Raw genomic sequence first — 22421 nt, forward strand, 5'->3', positions numbered from 1 at the left:
TGAGACTCCTTGAAGGTCCCTGTAACATCGGGGAAAATAACATTGCTTCTTTTCTTCCATTCTTACTTATTTTAAAAAATCCTTTCTCTCTGTGTTTAGAATATCTTCCTTATCCAGGATCTGAACTTTCTAAGTAAAGGTAGAGATGTAATTTCTTTTTCCTCTCCTCCATTTGAATGTTGATTAGAACTATACTGATCAAACGTCTTACTGTTCTCAGGAGTGAAATGAAGTCTATCTACACATCTCTATTTTAAGCTGTTTATGGAAGTGCCAAGGTGGGCATGGCATGGGTAACATTTTTTGAAGGTGGAAATGCTATATATCCATTTTAGAATTTAGCAGTTGGATTTACTAAGGTAATCTGTTCATAATTCTACAAAATGTAATAGTTTTTACTTTAAAATTCCAGCTTTTTTTAAATTAATATGTAGCTCATCATCTGTATACTTATACTCCTAGTGCACTTTGACCTTTGCCCATCATTTTTTTTTATAGTTTTGAGTTTTGTAAAATTGACAAAATTACAATTTGCTCTCTTAGAATTTGGTGCATAAATGAGCATGGATATTTAAAGAACCAGCCTTGCCTGAAACAGTGTTAATATTGACAATGAAAAAAGTCTGCTATTTTATTGGAATTATTAATTTTAAAAGTATACATTACACTAGAAAGGAAGTAAGGGTGCTGGTGCTTGTTTTTTATTTACTAATCTCATAAAGTTATTGGAAATGTGATTGATACCTTGAACTGAAACTTTTTTTTTTTTAATTCTTGACTTTTTTTTTTTTTTTTAATTTTATTTATTTATTTATGGCCGTGTTGGGCCTTCATTTCCGTGCGAGGGCTTTCTCCAGTTGCGGCATGCGGGGGCCACTCTTCATCGCGGTGCCCGGGCCTCCCACTATCGCGGCCTCTCCCGTTGCGGAGCACAGGCTCCAGACGCGCAGGCTCGGCAATTGTGGCTCACGGGCCTAGTCGCTCCGCGGCACGTGGGATCCTCCCAGACCAGGGCTCGAACCCGCGTCCCCTGCATTGGCAGGCAGACTCTCAACCACTGCGCCACCAGGGAAGCCCGAACTGAAACTTTTTAACTTTCTGATTGATGGTAGAGGCCCAAGGATTATAGAATAAGATTAGTTAGATTTGAATAGTGTATTATAGGGATATGATCACTTTGCTTGCATAATGATTTTATTTACTGTCATTCTGAATTTTTTCATTTTACCTTCACAACAGTGCTGTGAAGCCACAAAGGATATGTTACTTAAATGTACATTTATGGGGAAAATAGAATATAAATATATAAGTGTGTATATAAATATTTTTTATAACATGGAAACTTTCTATTTCATGTAATATATATAAAATGTTAAGTCTGGCAGATTGCTACTCAAGGATCATGTACCGCCCTGGCATAGGAGATAATTTTGAATGTCAAAGTCAGGTTACTACTGACTAGAAAAAAAAAAGTGACGTAGACAAAGGTTATCTCTGCTGCCCTTTCACCACTTCTCTTGTCCTTTCTGTTCTCCCAGATCTTTTCTTTCTTGCTTATAGCTGCTGAAGTGTTTGCCAATAAAATTTAAGGTGACATCCTTCTTGTGTTCTCACTTTTTATCTTAAAAAGATCCTTAAGATCCTCACTGAGAAGATTAGTAGTGGAAATTGATTGCCGTTTTTAGATGTTGGTGCTTGGGGTTATAGGGAATGGGGAAAGCTGTCGCATCACACTTTCCCTGCTTCTTCCTCATTGATCATGTGGAACAAATAGTTCCTGAGGATACTCATAGTGCTTCTACAGGCTGGGAGTCAAGCTGCAACTTAAGGGTCCATTGCCACTCTTTCCCTATTACCACTGAGAGCAAATAAATGCAGATTTGGTCCAAAATTCTGAGTGTGATTAGAACATTGAAAATAGGAGACAAATTATTTTATAAGAATAAGCAGAAAAAGAAAAACTTACTTGTACTATATATATATGCTGTTTGTTAAAATAGTCGCCTTTGTTTGCAGTCACTTTTTAAAATAAAGTTTTTTACTTAAAGCTTTCTAAAATAGGGGTGACTTCATTAATGACATCAGTGTTTGAAAAAAAATGTTTAAAAATTTTTGTTTTCTCTTTGTTTAACTAGATGTGATGCTGACCCGTCAGCCTTAGCCAACTATGTTGTAGCACTGGTCAAGAAGGACAAACCTGAGAAAGAATTGAAAGCCTTTTGTGCCGATCAACTTGACGTATTTTTACAAAAAGGTAATTATTATAGGCCTTCAACCAAGTATTTAAGTAAAGATTTTAAATTTAAAACTTCCCGATAAAATCTTGAAGATAAAGCTTGAAAGGAAGGAAATTGGTCAGGGTCCTTGAAATACTTGAATATACCTATTCATGCCTAATTATTTATTGTGTATTTTGGCAAAACTTTTTTTCCCTTTCCTTCTCTGCTTCTCTCCTATATTGAGGCAGTGGTAACTCAAATGCTTTTTAGGTGAATGAATCCTTTGCAGCTTGTGGTAGAGCCTGGTTGATGGTTGAGGGGTAGCAATTTAAGGATAATGAAGTTGCTTATTCTTACTGTTTATTAGGACAATGAAGGTATCTGTTTTTCTTCTTCTTGGCTGGGGCTTCTTGATATGCAAGAAGAAAGGGGCATGATCCTCTTCTCTTTGTGTCTTTAACTTCATCATCTTATCAAAGTCTTGTCCGTAGTCTGCGGAGCTTACTAGGGGCCTCCCTGCTGCTTCTCTGACCTCATCTCCTACCATTCCCCCTCACTTTTTCTATTCTAGCCATATTGACCACCTTGCTGTTTTTTCAGCATGGCAGACATGTTCCCAGCTCAGGGCTCTTGAACACTGTTTACCCTTGCTTGAAACATGGTTTCTTATGGTTTCTGGTCTCTTCTCAAATGTCATCTTCTCGAGTGGTTTCCCCTGAGCATCCTGTATACAATATAGTATACCCCATGCCCCTAATCGCTCTCTCCTCTTCCCAGCCTTGCTTTATTTATTTATTTTTTCATGGCACTTGTTACTCCCTGTCATGTTATATGTTTATTTGCCTGTTTATCTGTGTGTATCTCTTTCCCCACCTCCCCTTTGTCTTTCCATTTGTTGAGATTGGTGACTCAGAACCTACAGGCTTGGCATGTAGAAGATACTCATTAAATATTGTTGAATGGACAAACAGGAATGTGGATAATTCATACTTACTAGTTGATCTAGCTGTTGGTAATGAGACGATACCCTTTAACTCAAATATTTACTGAGAAAGAAAAGATAGTAAATATGGCTTCTCAATCTAAAACACAGGATTACATATTTTTGGGGGCATTTTTAAGGCTTTTTATACATAATAAATCTAATACAGGATTCTTCCAGTACCGATGAGTATTTTCTTTTCTAAATGTATTAATTTATATTACTTAGTTTTAATTAAAGATAGTCACGATATATGTCTTTTAAATTACAAAAGTAGTACCTGTTTTAAAAAATGCTGTAGAAATACAGAAGCATTTGAAGAAGGTCTTCTGATCATGAGGGCTTTTGAATGGTCTGATTAATTTGTCTTAAAGTTATGTGTAACAAGAGCTCACAATTTTATAATTATGGGAAATGCTTACTGCACAAATTAATAGCATAAAAAAGTTTATGAAAAGATGCTTTTCTGAAGAAAAATTAATTTGACATTTTAGAAATAGCTATTTATGTAAAATGTGTAATAGTTGCAGTGTAAGCAGAGTCTGTGTTGTACTTCTAATATGCTCTTTAGCTGTTCCTGAGGGGTAGGACCAATGAAAGTGATTTAACTTTGGTTTGAATAACATAATATAAATATTTTGACATTTAATTTGTAATAAATTCATCTGTTTCTCCCCATTCAAATAGTCTGAAGAGTTACAAAATAGAGCAGCCCTTAAGTAAGACACAAAATGATATTTTCATATCAATTCTCATGTCAAAGTTTATTGTTCAACTGAGTTAAAAATATTTTTAATTAAATTTTTGAGTAGGCAGTACATTTAATCTAACAATATAAAGGTATGCCATGAAAAGTCTCTCTCACCTCATCTGCTCCCTTCCCACCTCCAGTGCACAACTTTGTCATTTTTGTGTCCTTTCAGGGTTTTTTTTAATGCAAATATAAATAGATAAAATATTTAATCTTATATCTTTGAGAGTTGATATTATCAGTACGCATTCTTTTTATAGCCACTCTGTGTTCTGTTCAGTTGTCATATAATTTATTAAATAGTCTCTTATTCATGGACATCTGGGTTGTATCCAATCTTTTATGTACTCAAACAAGCAATCTTGCATATAAATCATTCTGTACATGTGCAAGTATGTTCAAAGGGTTTAAAACCCAGAAGAGGGGTTCTCCCCCATAAGGGTTAGGCTCATTTTTAGTTCCACCAGCGGTGTATGAGATGTCCCACTTTCCTCAGCTTTGCCAATAGTGTTGTCAAACTTCTGGTGTTTGTTTGTGTAACACTTACATATTATTTCTTCTCCTAGAGACTTCAGGTTTTGTGGATAAACTATTTGAAAGTCTCTATACTAAGAACTACCTTCCACCTTTGGAACCAGTTAAGCCTGAGCCAAAACCACCAGTCCAAGAAAAAGAAGAAGTTAAAGAAGAGGTAATGCAGAGTTTTCTTTTGCTTGTGGGCGCTTCTTAGATCTTATTACTAGTATCATTCTTAGCTGGTAGTTGGCCTCTTTAGAACTCTCTTGATGGAAGTTTCTGGGTTTTGGGCATGGTGCAGATTCTTTATCAGGGCTTCTTAGTTCCTTGGACTTGAGGAGTTGGAAGAATTTCAGGTAGCTTGTTTAGTGTTACAAGAAATATTTTAGTAATATTGAGGAGTTCAGGGAAATCTTTTCCAGTGACTTTTAGAAAAAGAAAACTTGGTTAAAAATAGGCTTGACTACCTCAATGAGAAGCACTGCAAGGAAGAGTAGCCCCCGCTCACTGCAAGTAGAGAAAGCCTGCGCAGCAACAAAGACCCAACGCAGCCAAAAAAAATAATAAAATTAAAAAAAAAAAAATAGGCTTGACTGAAAGTAAAGTATTAGTGAAACCTCAAGAGAAATCATTACATCATTTTCATGTGAAGAGAAACCATTTCTTCTTTTTTAACCATATAGTTTTTTTTACTTAATGGAATTATAAACATCACTTTCAACATAGGAAAGAAAAGGAAAATAAATGTTTTCACAGTGTTGAAGTATAAAAACATGATTTAGATGGTAGTCTAATTGTTTGAACCAAGGAGGAAATTTTACAGAGTTCATTTGTAATTCTTTTTATATATAGATATTGTAGTATTTAGTATTACATGATGAGAATATGGGCTCCAAAATTAGGCTGTATGAATTAAAATAGTAGCTTTAAAATAAGTTATTCTTTGTTTCATTTTCACGTCAGCAAAATGATGATCATAGTAGTACTTATCTCATTGAGGATTAAATGAGATCTATACACCACCCCCCACCCCACACCCTAGTCCAGTGCCTGGCACATAAATGTTGGTTATTATATAGAAGTACTTCCCAACTTTTGTTTTTATTATAATTATTTAATAAACTTTTTATTTGGGAATAATTTTAAACTTACAGAAAAATTGCAAGAATAGTACCCAAAACACCTGTTTGTCATCTACCTGGATTCATCTATTGAAGATTTGCCCTGTTTGCTCTCTTTATATATCCTCACCCAGAACTATTTTTTTCTGAATCATTTGGGGGTAAGTCAGATACATCATGACCCTTGATCCCCAAATACTCTGTGTATTTCATAAGAATAAGGATATTCTCTTAGATAGCTTTAGTACCGTTATCAGTTTCAGTAACTTTAACATCGATAAAACACTTTTTAAAAAATATTTATTTATTTATTTATTTATTTGGCTGCACTGGGTCTTAGTTGCGGCATGCAGGATCTTCATTGTGGCTTGTGGGACCTTTTGGTTGTGGCATGTGAACTCTTAGTTGTGGCATCCAGGATCTAGTTCCCGGACCAGGGATTGAACCCAGGCCCCCTGCATTGGGAGCATGGAGTCTTATCCACTGCGCCACCAGGGAAGTCCCCTAACATCGATAAAACACTTTAATCTACTGTCTGTTTTCCAGTTTTGTCAGTCGACCTGACAGTGTCCTTTTTTTATAGCATGTTTTTTTTTCTCTCCGGTACAGGATTCATTCTGAAGATCACATGTTGCATTTAGTTGTCATTTCTGATACATTTTTATCCTCCTCTTTTTTTTTTTTGTGGCTACACCATGCAACATGCAGGATCTTAGTTTCCCTGACCAGGGATCGGACCCGTGCCCCCTGCAGTGGAAGCGCAGAGGCTTACCCACTGGACCACCAGGGAAGTCTCTTTGTTACAGTTTTAAATGCTAGCTTGATTGAACTGATCCAACATTAAAAGAAAACAAAATGTAGCTATACTTAATTAAGATCACTTGAGATTACTGTCACTTTTTTGTTTTTGGCTCATGCTCTCTAGTTGTCTCATAAAGTCTTTTTAAAATAGAAGGGGCATGCAGCTAGAGATTACCATACCAAGTGAAGTAAGTCAGAGAGAGAGACAAGTACCATATGATATCACTTATATGTGGGATCTTAAATAAGGCACAAATGAACCTGTCTATGAAACAGCAACAGTATCATGGACATGAGAACAGACTGGTGCTTGCAAAGGGGGAGGGGGCTGGGGGGGGGGTGGATTGGGAGGTTGGGGGTAGCAGATGTAAGCTTTTATATATAGAATGGATAAACAACAAGGCCCTACCGTATAGCACAGGGAATTATACTCAATATCCTATTATAAACCATAATGGAAAAGAATATTAAAAAAAAAAGAATGTATGTATATATGTGTATAACTGAGTCACTTTGCTATACAGCAGTAATTAACACATTATAAATCAACTATACATCAATTAAAAAAAAAAAAAGAAGGGGCTCCCAGTATGTTTCTTCAAGTAATGGAAATAGGAAGAAACTTTACTTCCATACTTGATAGTGTGTAATTTTTGGTTTAAGGTATAGGTTAGGGAATTCCTGGCTCTCCAATGGTTAGGACTCCATGCTTTCACTGCCGAGGGTGCGGGTTCAATCCCTGGTCAGGGAACTTAAAAAAAGGTATACGTTAAATCTTTTTATAATAAGTTAAAATTTTTGCAGCGTATGTCCTTTTTTACAGTCATTGAAGGTCAGTGGATTGGAAGTGTCTGTTTGAAAGACAGCTCATTTGAATATGAGGAAAATTGCATTATTTTGAGTTTTGAAAGAACAGTTTAAAAAAACCAAATTGTTGCACTATTTCATTTTGTATCTTTGTAGTAAATTCTAATTTTGAAAATTATGAAAAATGCATTTCAGCTTCTGTATATGTATAACTACCCCAAATGATGCTGCCTGGCATTTTCCCCATTTTCCAAGCTTTTATACGTAACTTAATTGTCATTACTAACAAATAATAGCTTGTAGAATAGTGTGTAAATATGATAGTTTATAGTAATTGTTAGATAACATTGAAGGAAGGGGATTTGAGGTAGCACTGCCTTTGGCTAATTATCTCTTTTTCTGGTCTGTGCTCAGTTGATGCAGTTGCTCTGAGCACGGGAGCAAATCTGAGGACTGGCTGTTTTAACTTTCTTCCTTGGTCCCCAGCTACACGATACCATCAGTTTTACAATAAAACTATTGGTCACACAGGGAACCAGGTGGGAGAATTTGGATCATTGGCACAACTCATCCTGAGGCTGGAAAAACACTTGGTATATATGTGCCATGATTTATGAAGCACAATGTGTTCTATCTGCGTTTGGAAAATTACTTCTGAATTTGCTGTGGTTATAATTAGCTGTCATCAAACCCTTTACCCTGTCTGTCTGAGTTCATGAACATGCAAAAGAATAATCATGAAAATAGTGGATCTTTGATATTATAATTCCTTATTCACACTATATCACAATCATCTGAAACGTTAGAAGGCAGTTTTTCTTAGACCCAATGCATGGATTTATGACTGGAAATATGAGAGCCTCCGGCACAGTTTTTCCCCTGTTTGGTTTTTCTGAAAGTACCTTTATTTCACTTAATTTAAAAAAAACAGCCCTGTTTTAGAGAATTTTCAGTACACATCAAAAGGAGACAGAATAGTTGAATGAATTCCCAGTATTCATCACCCCAGCAGCTCATCAGCCCAGGGCCAATCCTGCCTCATCCACATACCTGTTTAGTATACTTTTATATCTAAAATGGTCCAGTGGAATGGAGGCTTTCACACTTGTATAGCCCTGATAGACGAAGATAATAAGTAATTAAAACTTCTTAAATATGTGTGTAATGATCAAACTTCTAAAAGAAGATGTGAGGTAGAAGAATTTAAGTCAGGTGGACAACACAGAAGAAAAACTTTTAAAATTAGCATGTCTGGTCATAATCTGATTCTATAAAGAAATTCACTTTTCATATTCTCTAATTAGAATACTAGGCTCAAAGTAGGTAAGAGGTTTTGGAGTATGAAGTCTTTACATGTACTTCATATTAGTTCAAGAAAAATATGACAGTTTAGTGCTGTGTAACTCATTTCAGAGTAAAAGGTTTAAATAATTGTGGAAAAACATATCCTTACCGCAGGAAGCTCTGGAAATTTTATTTAAAATAGAAAAGAATACAGATTATTTTTATTTAACTTATATAAAAAGTTTTTATTATGAAAATGCTTGAAAGAAGGCAAAATGTAATGAGTCCCCATGAAGCCCTCATTTCATCTTTAATAATTATAGATCCATGGGCAGTCTTTTTCTGTACCTTCAAGCACTTTCCATCCTCTTAAATTATTTTTAAACAAATTCCTGACATATTATTTCATCTGTAAATACTTAGCAGGTATCTCTAAAAGGTTATATTTTTAAAGCCCCCAAGTATTCTTTCTTGTTTTTTTTTAAAATTTATTTATTTTTGGCTGGGTTGGGTCTTTGTTGCTGCACACGGACTTTCTCTAGTTGTGTCGAGCGGGGGCTACTCTTCGTAGCAGTGCACGGGCTTCTCATTGCGGTGGCTTTTCTTGTTGCGGAGCATGGGCTCTAGGCATGCAAGCTTCAGTAGTTGTGGGATGCGGGCTCAGTAGTTGTGGCACGCAGGCTCAGTAGTTGTGGCTCTTGGGCTCTAGAGTGCAGGCTCAGTAGTTGTGGTGCACAAGCCCTTAGTTGCTCCGCGGCATGTGGGATCTTCCTGGACCAGGGCTCGAACCCGTGTCCCCAGCATTGGCAGGCGGATTCTTAACCACTGCGCCACCAGGGAAGCCCAAGTATTCTTACCATGTATAAAAATAACAGTAACTCCTTAATATCATCAGATACTGAGTGTTTAAATTTCTGTTTGTTCATAAATGTCTATTTTTTCCCCATTTGTTTGAATCAAGATCTAAATCAAGTTCGTTGAACTGCCTTTTTTTTTTTTTTTTTTTTAATTCCCTCTTCCTCATTCTCTCTCACTTCCCTCTCCCCAGGGTTACTACTACTATTATTTCTAATACCATGTACTCCTGTTTTTTTCATTTTATGCAACAAGAATCACATAGACTTTTTTTTTTTTAATCTGTACAAATCAAGCATTTTATTTAGTTATGTAGCGAGGGAGCACTCCCTTATTCTCCACTTAAATACCATGCTTGAGATTTAAAATCATGTTTGGTAGTGTACTGCAGGATGCTAAATAAGACTTCACCCATATTGCTTTGGATTTCTTGATATCTTTTTATGTTTTCCATCACCCATTAGAACGATTAGTTTAACTTCCGTAACCTAAACTTGACACTTCCTGGATGTAGAAGTCATACAGTCCTTTGTCTAGCTTCCTTGTTATGAGATTCATCCATATTGTGCATGCCCTTTGACTTTTTTTAAACAGCTTATTGAGGTGTAATTCACCAACTTTACAAGTCACCTATTTAAAATGTACAAATGTGATGATTTTTATTGTATTCAGAGTTGTGCAGCCGTCTCCACAATCCATTTTAGAACATTTTTATCCTCCAAAAAAGAAACCCCATACTTGTTGTCATCACCTTCCAAGTGCTTCCCTTCCTAGCCCCCACCCCAGGCAACCACTAATCTATTTTCAGTCTCTATGGATTTGCTTATTCTGGACATTTCATATAAATGGAATTATACAGTATGTAGTCTTTTGTAACTGGCTTCTTCCACTTAGCATAATGCTTTCAAGGTTCCTCCAGGTTGTAGCACGTATCAGTACTTCTCTTTTTTTTCATGGATGAATAGTACCCCATTTTATGAATATATCACTTTTTCTTTATCCAGTCATCAGTTGATGGATATTTGGATTAATAGGCAAATGGTTAATACTTTTTGCCTATCATAAATAATGCTGCTGTGAACATTCATGCACAGGTTTTTGTTTCGTTTTATGTTTTTCTTTCTCTTGGCTCCTTTAACTTTTTAAGAATAGTTTTTCCTATTAGAAAAACTAATTAGAAAGTAGTTTAGAAAATTAGTTTCCGGGACTTCCCCTGTGGCGCAGTGGTTAAGAATCCACCTGCCAATGCAGGGGACACAGGTTTGATCCCTGGTCGGGGAAGATCCCACATGCTGCGGAGCACCTAAGCCCGTGTGCCACAACTACTGAAGCCCGCGCGCCTAGAGCCTGTGCTCCGCAACAAGAGAAGCCACCGCAATGAGAAGCCTGCACACCACAACGAAGAGTAGCTCCCGCTCGCCACAACTAGAGAAAGCCTATGTGCAGCAACGAAGACCCAACGCAGCCAAAAAATAAAAAATTAAAAAAAAAAACAAAATGAAAACTAGTTTCCTAAAATTAGAAAAATTCAGAGTGAATTAATACATGTCCATCAAAAAAACCTTAGAAAATACAGAACAGCAAAAAGAAGGAAAAAGTTCTCCAAGTTGATGTCTTTTAAGTCTCTTTATGTCTTTAAATTCCCCCTTCATACTTACCTATATATCTATCTCTCTTCTTCCTTTCTTCACCCTCTTTTTTTCCTTAAATTTTGTTTTGTTGAAGAAACTCAGTCATTTGTCTTATGGAGTTTTGACTCTGGATTTTGCTGATTGCATCCTCTATTTCCTGTAAATTGGTAGAAAGAATGATTTTTAAATATAGTCTAATAATTGTAGAGTGTTTTTGTCAGCACCATATGGTTGCCATATTGTGGCTGCCATTTTATGTTGCCTGAGTTTTACTAAATTGTTATCTTCTGTTCCATTCATTCACTTGCTTATTTGTGTATTTTTAAGTGAGCTTCCCCATTAGATGGGCATTTGTTTACCTCTTCCAAATGTCTTTACTTCATTTCTCTCTGGTAAAGGCCATATATTTGTTTTGAGATTAACTTCTGTTTACAAACTATAATAGAATCACTAGTTCTCTATTTCTGGTCAGTCTTGACTGTTAAGTTTTAAAAGAAGCCTTAACATTTTCAATAATTCCAATACCATTTTTCCGTAATTCACATGAAATACTTAGTTTTATAGCAGTGGTTAACTTAACCATTTGTTCCCAAAACGTTTTCTGTGAAATAAATCTGAAGTTCTCCTCAAATGAATTAATGTGTGAATATAGTTTGTAATTAGGAAAACACACACCATTTTACTATATGATACTTAGAAATAGAGATTTGCTATTTTTACTGTTTCGGTTTAAAGAATGAGTTGCCGTTTTCCTCCTATTCTCTATCTTAAGTTAGCATTTAAAAATTAACATATTGCTGTTAAAGTAATTTCAGCATCTTTTTTACTTCTTCCTGTTGACCAGCTTTTGGGGATGTGATTTGACTTCAGTATTTCAGTATATTTGTGCCCTCTCGTGTGCCAGAAAGATTATCAGGTGGATGTGTTTTATAATTTATAGAAGGACTCTTCTTGTTTCTAATGAATATTTTCATGTAGGTATTTCAGGAGCCAGCAGAGGAAGAACGAGATGGCAGAAAAAAGAAATACCCTAGTCCCCAGAAGACTCGTTCAGAATCTAGTGAAGGAAGGTTTGTGTTTATTTTTAATTAGGAAGACATTGATAACTCACTTTTCAGTTACCTTAGAAGGGCATTAAAGCGATTTTTAACATATGCTCTACTCCTCTCTCTACACTGATTAAAGAAAGAAAATGTTTTTCCTTCCATTCCCTCTTGTTTTTTGTCTTTGTCGTACTTTCTCTTCCTTTTATAAACAGTCTTCATTTTGTGCTTTCCCCAAGAGCTCAGGGGTGGGAGCAGTCTCCTTAGAGAATTTTAATGAAATGTTCCATTTTGTTAGGGGTGCTCAGTATTAAAATCATCTGTAGCATTTTCTATTACAAGTAGTGCAGTTTATATGTTGAATCATCAGCCTACCATCAAAAAATTAGTCTTTGTTTAGGAAAACTTTGTTTTGAGCCTTTTGTCTTTTCTAGTTTTAAATATGTTTTTCTCTTACCCCTCCCCATACTTTGGATTCACCTCTTTTTTTCATTTCTCCCCACCCAGTGTACTTGAAGGGAATGTTGTTTTCTTTTTATATAATGGATTAGAGGAATTATATGGTGGTTTTATGGCTTTCTGGAAAAGTATAGAAGCTATGAATTTTGGTGAATCAAGGAGGATATTTCATACTACTGATTTGTTTTCAGACTTGGTTTCTATAGCGTACATATGGCTTTCATATCTGTGTATTATAGGACACGTGAGAAAAAAAGAGACGATGGCAAGTGGAGAGACTATGACCGGTACTATGAGCGGACTGAATTGTACCGTGAGAAGTATGACTGGAGAAGAGGCAGGAGTAAGAGCCGGAGTAAGAGCCGAGGCCTGAGTCGAAGTCGGAGTCGAAGCCGGGGGCGCAGCAAAGACCGGGATCCCAATAGGAATGTTGGTGAGTCCATGAGGCTTCCCCAAATAACTCCATAGTTGCTTATCTTCCTGTATCACAAGGGTGCCGCAGCGTCCCTTAAAAGTAAATGTACCTTTAATATGTCTGAACAATGTAAAATCTGGAATTGTCTCAAAAAACTTGATTTTTGTTACAAAGACAAGGCTCTATTCTCAGGTTGGAGTCAAAGGAGTTTGACTAAAAAGAAGCTATCCATAAGTGTATCGTAATATGTGAGTAGACTTAAGTCATGTTGTATAATTGAAACAAATGTCCTTTAGTCAACAAAGCTGTTACTAGAGGAAGAGGGTTGCCTGCTCCCCTACCCCCACCCCTGACTGAAAATAATTGATTTGCTTTAAGGTTGCTTAGAGTATTTAAAATTAAAAAGAAAGAAATTTAAGTAGATTACTGGGATCCCAACCACTGATCTCCCAGGATAGCAGCTTGGAAGTCAGTTCTTGGATAGCATTCTTATTAAATGTCAGTAGAGAAGCAGGTCTTTCTTCATTTTGTATTGATGTTGATGTTATAAAAGATGATTTTATGGAAGTTACTGGTCAAGATATGTCACACTGTTGATGTTCCTGGTTTTAGGATATATTAATAATGAGAGCACTTTGAAATATGGACAGCTCAGGAAGTTTACTTCAGTATTCTCATCTTTCTTTTTCTGTGAGAAAATAAATGTAGTTTAAGAACATAGATGTCTGATCTTATTTGTTTCTTGTTTTTATTTTGTCTCTGAAGCAGAACATAGGGAAAGATCAAAGTTTAAGAGTGAGAGGAATGACTTGGAGAGTTCCTATGTGTCTGTGTCTGCACCAGCTCCGAACTCTTCTGAGCAGTATTCCTCTGGGGCACAGTCTATTCCCAGCACTGTTACTGTGATCGCACCTGCGCACCACTCTGAAAACACAACGGAGAGTTGGTCTAATTACTATAATAATCATAGCTCTTCCAATTCTTTTGGTCGAAACCCTCCACCAAAGAGGCGATGCAGAGATTATGACGGTAAAAGTTCTCTTCTATATTGTACCCAAAAGTACTAGTAAAGCAAATGTTGCTAGTAGTGCATACCTTTTCATTACAGTCTGGATTTTACTAAAAGGGATGAATGAGGAGGAGAATCTCTTTTGGCATATGCTTCTTTACTTGTTGAGTTAATAGTTTGGCTCTTGTTAACAGAATGTTTAAATTTTACCCTTTAGTTTGTTTTTTGTTGTTCTTGTTACTTCAAACACTGTAAGTATACCACAAACTTTGGTAGACACTAGGAATTGTAATTTCTTTGTGTGGTGTTTGTCCCTGGGAATTTGTTAATAAGCATGTATAACCTACTTACAATTTTAACTTGCTAACTTTCCATTTGAATGAATGGATCAGGCTGTGTGTGTGCATTCATTTATTGTAATTTTTTATTATGGAAATATTTAAATATTTACAGAAGTTGACAAAATAATATAATTAACCCTAGTGTATCCATGATCTCACGTCAACTCATGGGCAATCTTGTTTTTGTGTATGCTTCCACCACTTCTCCCTGGCCTGTATTATTTGAAGCAAATGACAGACATCATAACATTTTTTCTCTAAATATAGAATGTATATATTTTTAAATTTTATTTATTTTCAAGTAGGGAATAGAATCACATGATTCAAGCATTAAATCACTCTCACCCTGCTCTTCCAGCCACAAAGATCTCCTTCCCAAGGACAGTTTAATGCTGTCAATTTCTTGTGTGTCTTTCCAAACATAGTCTTTCCTTGTGTACATAAACAAAAACATATATTTTCCCCCACTTTCTTTTTTACGTAAATGCTAGTATCCTATATACTATTCATACTTCATTCATACTATGCATAATGTTTTTTTCACTTAGCAATATTTCCTGGAAGTCATCCTGTGTTAATATATAAAGAGCTTCCTCAGTATTTTTTACGCTTCTTAGTATTCTGTATGTACAAAAATGTGTTTAAACCTGTTTCTTTTTGATGGCACTTTTGATGTGTTTCAAATATTTTGCTGTTACAAACAATGCTGCAGTGAATAACCTGGTACATAATGCTCAGTTGAATAATTTAAAGTTTCAATTCCTAGATGTAGCAAGAATGGTTGCTTTAGAGTAATAGCATGAAAGTAGATAGTTGAAAGTAGATCATCTAATTCAAGTTCCTTATCCCTCCCCACCTTTGTTAAATTGTTATTTAAAATATCTGAATTTTTATTATGAAAACTCAGTAGCAAATGGGTTAATCTAATAGTGGTTGGTAGCCTGTTTTTGATCCAGTTATTTGCTATCTCAACAAAGTGTAGTCTCACAGTATAGAAAGTAGAGAGTACGCCTGCCCCTACCTCAGGGATATGCGATGGTTAACAGAGTAACACTAAGAAGGCTTTAGACTCCCTGGAGAAAAAACACTTCATAAATCAGATTGGTGGGTGTTTCAGGGACTTGTTTGTTTTCTGAACTCTGAGTAGATCATAATAAGATTTATCTTTTATTCTTACAGAAAGAGGATTTTGTGTACTTGGTGACCTTTGTCAGTTTGATCATGGAAATGATCCCCTGGTTGTTGATGAAGTTGCTCTGCCAAGCATGATTCCTTTCCCTCCGCCTCCTCCTGGGCTTCCTCCTCCACCACCTCCTGGAATGTTAATGCCTCCGATGCCAGGCCCAGGCCCAGGTCCAGGTCCTGGCCCAGGTCCAGGCCCAGGCCCAGGTCCTGGCCACAGTATGAGACTTCCTGTTCCTCAAGGACATGGCCAGCCTCCGCCTTCTGTTGTGCTTCCCATACCAAGTAAGTATATGTTGAATATTTCTTTAGTGGAGAATTATATTTAGAAGAATCCATCCCTTTTACCTAACTTGACACTGGATTTTAAGTTTTTGAAAAATAAATTATTAATAGAATTTGGAATATATTCCCATAATTAAGATGTTTTTCTTTTTTTTCTATCCAGTGTTACATTGCATTATTTATAGTACCTCCAAGTGTAAATTTTATTAATAGTGGCCTAATCTATATTGACCTGGAGTCAGAATCTTGCTAATTGATAGCATCTTAAGAAAGCCAGTGTTTTGAAGAGGTCAGAAAAAAAAGAATATGCCAGTATTTTAGTGAAATTTCCGTCTTTAAAGAAAATCTCTGCGAGAATATTGAAATAATCTTTGAAACATTTTATTATGGAAATTTTGTTTTTTTTTTTCTTCCAGTTTTATTGATATATAATTGACGTACAGTACTGTATAAGTTTAAGGTATTCAGCATAATGATTTGACTTGTATACATCATGAAATGATTATCACAATAAGTTTAGTGACCATCCATCATCTCATATAGGTACAAAGTTAAAGAAATAGAAAAAAAAATGATTTTTCTTATGGGGAGAACTCTTAGGATTTACTCTGTTAACAACGTTCATATATAACATACAGCAGCATTAATTATATTTATCATGTTGTACATTATATCTCTAGTGCTTATTTATCTTATAATTGGAAGTTTGTGTCTTTTGACTGCCTTCATCCCATTCCTTCTCCCCTCTATGGAAATTTTTGAATATACACAGATGTAGAATAATAATATACCATGTACCATCATCCAACTTCAGTGGTTATCAGTATTCAGCTGTTTTTGTTTCATTTATTCCTCCCCCTCCCCCCACACAATTTTTTTGCTTATTTTTTTTTTTTTTTTTTTTGCTGAAGTAAATTTCAGATGTCATAGCATTTCACCAGTATGTACTTCAGTATGCATCTCTTCAGTGATAAGGACTTCAAAAAAAAAATGATCAATATGCTGTTACCACATCCACCAAAATTAAGAGTAAGAAATGTTTTAAAATGATCATTTTAAAAAACTTAACAGTTGCTGGTTTAGCAGAAACAGAAATAAGACTAAATTTTTTAAATGTAACTGAAAAAATTCTGGGGCAATCAGTTTACATGTGTACAAAGATATAAGAAAATACCTGCCCAAAGACATATAACGTTTTAAGAGTTGGCAGATTATTTTAAAAAATGGTTGCCATTCAATTTATTTAAGTTGTACTTTTTCAATTTTGGGGTTTTTTTTTAATCTTAATTTTTAAAATTATTGCAGACTCACAAGAAGTTGCAAAAATAGTTTAACGTGATTCCATGTACCCATCACATAGCTTTCCTGCAGTAATATTCTTTATAGAACACATTTCATTAAAGTTGATAAAGATTCGGAGACATTTAATACATAGATTTGGTCAATAGCAATATGGTTATTTTAACAGTGTTTGTTAGTATTTAATATTGTCACATGAATGGTATAATTATGAAGCTCAAGGTGAGATTTTATTTCCCAGATTAAAAGGCATCTTTGATGTATAGGAATTCTCACAATAAAAGATCTTAACCTCATTTTGGGAACATATCTGTTTAAAAGTTAAATCTAAGAATGTCATTTCCCCCCAACATTTTGCTATGAAAAATTTCAAGGAAACAAATACCATCTAGGTTCTACAGTTAACATTTTACTATATTTGTATTATCACATGTGATCTCTCCATTTTTAGTTTTGATGCATTTCACAGTACATTGTAACATCAGTACACTTAAACATGTTTATCATTAACTTGAGAGTTCTGTAGAACTCTTATCACCCCAGAAAGTTTGTTCAGGTCCCTTGGTAGCCATTTTCTACTCCCCCTCTAGATGCAACCAGTTCTGCCATTTTTCCACCCGAGATTAGTTTTGTCTGTTATAGAACTAAAATGTCATTTAAATTAATTATGTACCCAGTGCTTAAGCCTGCACATATCAAATTCCTTAATTCTGTTCTAAGCCAAAGTAGGTATTTTAAGTGTGAATATCCAAATTAATACTTGGTGTAGAGAGTATTTTTATTAGCTAGGAAACATTAATGCTCTACCTTTCACTTTTGATGGTCTGTAGGACCACCTATAACACAGTCAAGCTTGATAAACAACCGTGACCAGCCTGGGACAAGTGCAGTGCCCAATCTTGCACCAGTGGGAGCAAGACTACCTCCTCCTTTACCCCAGAACCTCCTTTATACAGTGTCAGAACGTAAGTATACGTTTGATTTAAAATTGCTAGGGTATAGAAAAGCCAAGTTTTCTCAGAACAGTCTTACACTTAAAAAAAATACAATTAATTTCTATTTTTATGGACTGTGCTATATAAAAATTATATTTGTGTTTACAGGGCAGTTTACTGTATGGTTATGATATATAACTGTATTTTAATTTTGTGTGATAATGGGAGAGAAGGGTAAGGCCTTCTGTATTGGAGAAGTCTACTCTGCTGTAGAGTAGCAACATTCCTCCACTAAAGGAATTTTATTTTGAAGCTTCTGTTCAAAAATTGTTCCTCTGATTGAATTTCCAAAACATAAGGCTTATCTCCTAAGAGTATACAAAAGGTCCGATAAAATATACCTAATTATTTAACTTGTAATGCTGAAGTGAAGATAGCATCATTTAAACTGTAATATTTAGTGGTTAGGCTGTTTTGTAACATTTATGTTTAACTGTAATAATATGTTTTTCTTGGATCCTAATTCTCTTTTATTTCTTAAGTGTTTTTTTTGTTGTTGGTGTTGGTTTTAGTTGACTAAGCCTTAAAAAAAATTTTCTTCAAAAACATAAAAATAAGGTGGTTGTTTAAAATGTCAGACTGTGAGATTTTCTTTACAGAGCTAGGTAACTTTATAGATAAATTCATCTTTTTTTGTAACTGTGTTTATCATAAACATTTCTTCATCTCTGTCATGACCTGGAGAGGCAACTTAGAAAAGTAATTAAGCCCAGGTTCAAATTCTGCTTCTATCACTTATGTCATTGTGACCTTAGGCAAGTTACTTAACCTCTTTGTATCCTAATTTCCTCTTTTGTAGAATAGAAATAATAATAACATTACTCACCTCATTATGGTTGTTTTGGGGAAGAAATGGATTAATACCTATAAAGCATCTAGAATAGTATCTGGCACCTAGCAAGTTACACGTAAGGAATAGTTATTATAGTTTTGTAGTTACCATTGTCTCCATAAATTTCAGCCTCTCTGAAATCAAACCTGTTATCTTCCCTTAAGTCTCTACTACCTCCACAATGCCTGTCTTTCTTTGTTAATGGAAATAACACCCACCTTATCACCTAGAATTGAAACACTGACATGACTGACTCATTGCTTTGCTTTTTTATATCTAGTTAATCGAAAAATTCTTCCTCTTTTTCTTTGAAGCATCCCTTTCTCTCTATTCCTGCTGTGGCTTCTGCCCTCATCCACACTTGAATCACTTCACATGTCAGATTATTGCTACAATCTTCTTGACTCCATTATATTTCACCCCCATCTTCCCCCCATGTCATACCACATAATGCTGCTAAGCTAGTTTGCCTAAGAAAACCAGCCATGACCGTTCCTTAAGAGAACTCTTCAGTGGCCATTATTTCCTCCTAGACCATAGATGAACCCCCTTCTATGGCTTCTCTTTCTATAATCTATTCCTCACTTCTTGGTAGTCTGTTTTCACTATTCCCCCATGTGCATTTTCTGTAGTCAGGCCAGTTATAACCCTGTCTGTGCCCCTGTCATGACTCAACTTTGTTTTCCTGTCTTCATTTTTAGTAACGTACTCTCTGTCTTGTTTTTGCAAGACCCAGATCTTCTAAGTATATGGGGAACATTATTGCTCTGTTCTGAACTCCTACAGTACCAAAAAGCATTTATTACGTAATGACATATAATTGTACGTAGGCCTACTATTTGATTTCTTTTCATTTATGTAAATCTTATGTTCAGCTGTTCTTCTTCAGAACAGAAACCACATCTGATAGTTAAGTAATTGTCCATACTGTTTCACTTTTAGTATCTCACCGTCTTCTAATTACTATAGTGTCTTGTTGCAGTGCTTATTTGTTTTACTGCTTCTCTCCTTTTTTTTAATTATGGGAAATTTCAGACATATATAAAAATAAAGAAGGTAGTATAATAAACTGCCACGTTCCCATCACCCAGCTTCAACATGTTTCATGTTGACCAATCTTGTTTCATCTATTCCCCCCTGAATCAGCTCTTAACATTACTTCTTAATGCCTTTTATTTATCTGAGAGTCTTTTGCAGATGACACATTTTCATATTGTTAAATTTAACATTGTGACTCACAATAAAAATTCCATTTTGTTTTTAATTTCTAAAAAATCTGGCAATTACCATTTATTTTAATATTGTTAAATTTAACATTGTGACTCACTCTATAAAAGTTCCTTTTTTTTTTTTTTTCCCCAGCATGAGATTTTTATTTTCTATTTCAGATAAGTTATGGGGAAATGTATATCAATCAAATTTTGTGCCCCGAAGTCCAGCTTTTTTTTTTCTTTTTTAATTTTTATTGGAGTATAGTTGATTCACAGTGTTGTTTTAGTTCAGGTGTACAGCAAAGTGAATCAGTTATACATATACCTATATCTACTCTCTTTTAGATTCTTTTCCCATATAGGTCATTACAGAGTATTGGGTAGAGTTCCCTGTGCTATACAGCAGGTCCTTATTAGTTATCTATTTTATATACAGTAGTGTGTACATGTCAATTCCAATCTCCCAATTCATCCCTCCCCACCCCTCACCCCTTTCCCCCCCTGGTAACCGCAGGTTTGTTTTCTACATCTGTGAGTCTATTTCTGTTTTGTAAATACGTTCATTTGTACCATTTTTTTAGATTCCACATATAAGTGATATATGATATTTGTCTTTTTCATCTGACTTCACTCAGTATGACAAAAATTCCATTTTGATTTTAATGAAAAGATATCTGGCAGTTACCATTTATTTCAATGACTTAGCCTAATATTCATTAATTCAGCAAATATTTATTGAGTGCCTACTCTGTGCCAGGCATTGTGCTACACCCTAGGGAGCCAAGATGAACAAAATGTCTGACTTCATGTTTGAAGATGATTTTTCTGTTATTTTTTAAAGCCAGACTATTTTTGGTATATCAGTAAAGTCCTTTTAGAACTGAAGTTTCAAGTTTCTGTTTTTCAGAGGCTGATAACATTTCCAAGAAAATTTTGGGGACCAATACAGTTAGCAGCTTCTTATTTTGCTATGTTAAGGACTGCATATGAAGACATCTAATATTTCGATTTTAAAAATACATTTTTATACCAAATCAGAATAAACGACAGTCCTTTTAAATTTGGCTTTATGAAATATCACATTTTTTTCCCATTTTTGTTTCAGACCAATAAAGGGCAATAGCTTCCTATTGGCATTTGTGAATTAGTGCTTTAGAAGATAGTCTTATATGCTGTGTCATTGTTTATAAAGAGATTTAGTTGGTGGGCAACTGAACATTTTGAAACTTATAGAATATTCAATATTGGGAAGTTTAAAACTCTACTATGCAAACTGCTTTCTTCCTTTCTTTAAAGTTAAAATGTGATTACAAAATTTAGAGAGAAATTTGAAAACCTAGGAGATAGTTCCTGATAATCTAAACATAAAAAATTTTTTTTGGTGAGTGTAGTTTGTTATTTATAAATTTTTTGTATCTTTCTATTCAGTTGATTTTAAAACAGCTTTTTTTTTTTTAATTACCTTTGAGACAGATAAGTTGAATTCTTCAAATTGTTCAGGTTTACTTTTTAAGCACTGTAGTTTATAATTTCAAGAAAATTAGAACTTGCTTCAGTTCAGATGAAGTAAAAAAGCTATATGTATGTTTGCAATGTAATAGAGAACTTAAGCTATCCTTAAAGTTTTACAAGTTGGGAAAGTTTAAGTTACAGATTTTTTTGGTCGTTGAAACTATCGTTAAAACTCACAGCATAGAAAATGTGTGTAAGTGAAGAACAGCATATCAGATGGTATTTAGTTGTGAAAATTATGTCAATAGGGACCCAAATAAACATAGAAAAATGAAATCTGGATTTTTGGAGGTAAGAATAGGAGTCTACTCAATGCTAGGTACTGGGAATATACAGATGAATAAGAAATGATTTTTCTCCTAAGAAGCTAAAAATCTAATAGTGGGAAAGAAATATGTTAAAAATTACAAACCCACAAAAATCAATCATAGTGTATTTTGCTGTTAAAACTAAATGAACAGAGTGCCTCAGAAATACAGGTAACAAAGGAACTAATTCTGCCTAAAATAAAACCTTCATCTAGTCTGTAATTATCACTCATTTTTGAAGAGGTCAATTGAATGTTAAAAGAAGAAAAAGAATTACCCCACTGGAAAACTGGGTAGGATACATGGGGCTCCTGGTAATGCCATTCAAAACTTAATGTCAGAAATGGTTATAATTTAGAAAAAGCTCTGAAATTTGGTTTTTGTGGAGTTAAGATGTCCCAGATACTCTGAAAAGGACTTAAATAATGAAATGTAGTTGGAATTGTATGCAAAAACACCTATTAAAATCAACTATTTCCTTTGAAGTACTTAAACATTTTACCCAAATTTGAAGTCACCAATTCAGTGTATAGTTTTGGGGTTTTGGGTTTTGTGGGTTCCCC

The 22421-nt window shown here is 34.9% G+C and overlaps 1 protein-coding gene across 6 annotated transcripts in view; it reads left to right on the forward strand.

The window, feature by feature from the left end:
- Nucleotides 1-22421, forward strand: part of RBM27 (RNA binding motif protein 27) — a 64881-nt gene that overhangs the window by 9679 nt on the left and 32781 nt on the right. For 4 of the 6 annotated variants that reach the window (XM_068536111.1, XM_068536113.1, XM_068536115.1 and 1 more), the window contains exons 2-8: nt 2136-2254; nt 4519-4643; nt 11946-12037; nt 12709-12902; nt 13650-13913; nt 15414-15701; nt 17831-17965. In XM_068536111.1, the coding sequence (XP_068392212.1) occupies nt 2136-2254; nt 4519-4643; nt 11946-12037; nt 12709-12902; nt 13650-13913; nt 15414-15701; nt 17831-17965 (1217 nt within the window). The remainder of the gene's footprint in view (nt 1-2135; nt 2255-4518; nt 4644-11945; nt 12038-12708; nt 12903-13649; nt 13914-15413; nt 15702-17830; nt 17966-22421) is intronic. The other 2 variants (XM_068536112.1, XM_068536114.1) reach the window with 1 other exon arrangement.

The sequence above is a fragment of the Eschrichtius robustus genome, chromosome 2, assembly GCF_028021215.1.
Source record: "Eschrichtius robustus isolate mEscRob2 chromosome 2, mEscRob2.pri, whole genome shotgun sequence".
Classification (NCBI taxonomy): domain Eukaryota; kingdom Metazoa; phylum Chordata; class Mammalia; order Artiodactyla; family Eschrichtiidae; genus Eschrichtius; species Eschrichtius robustus.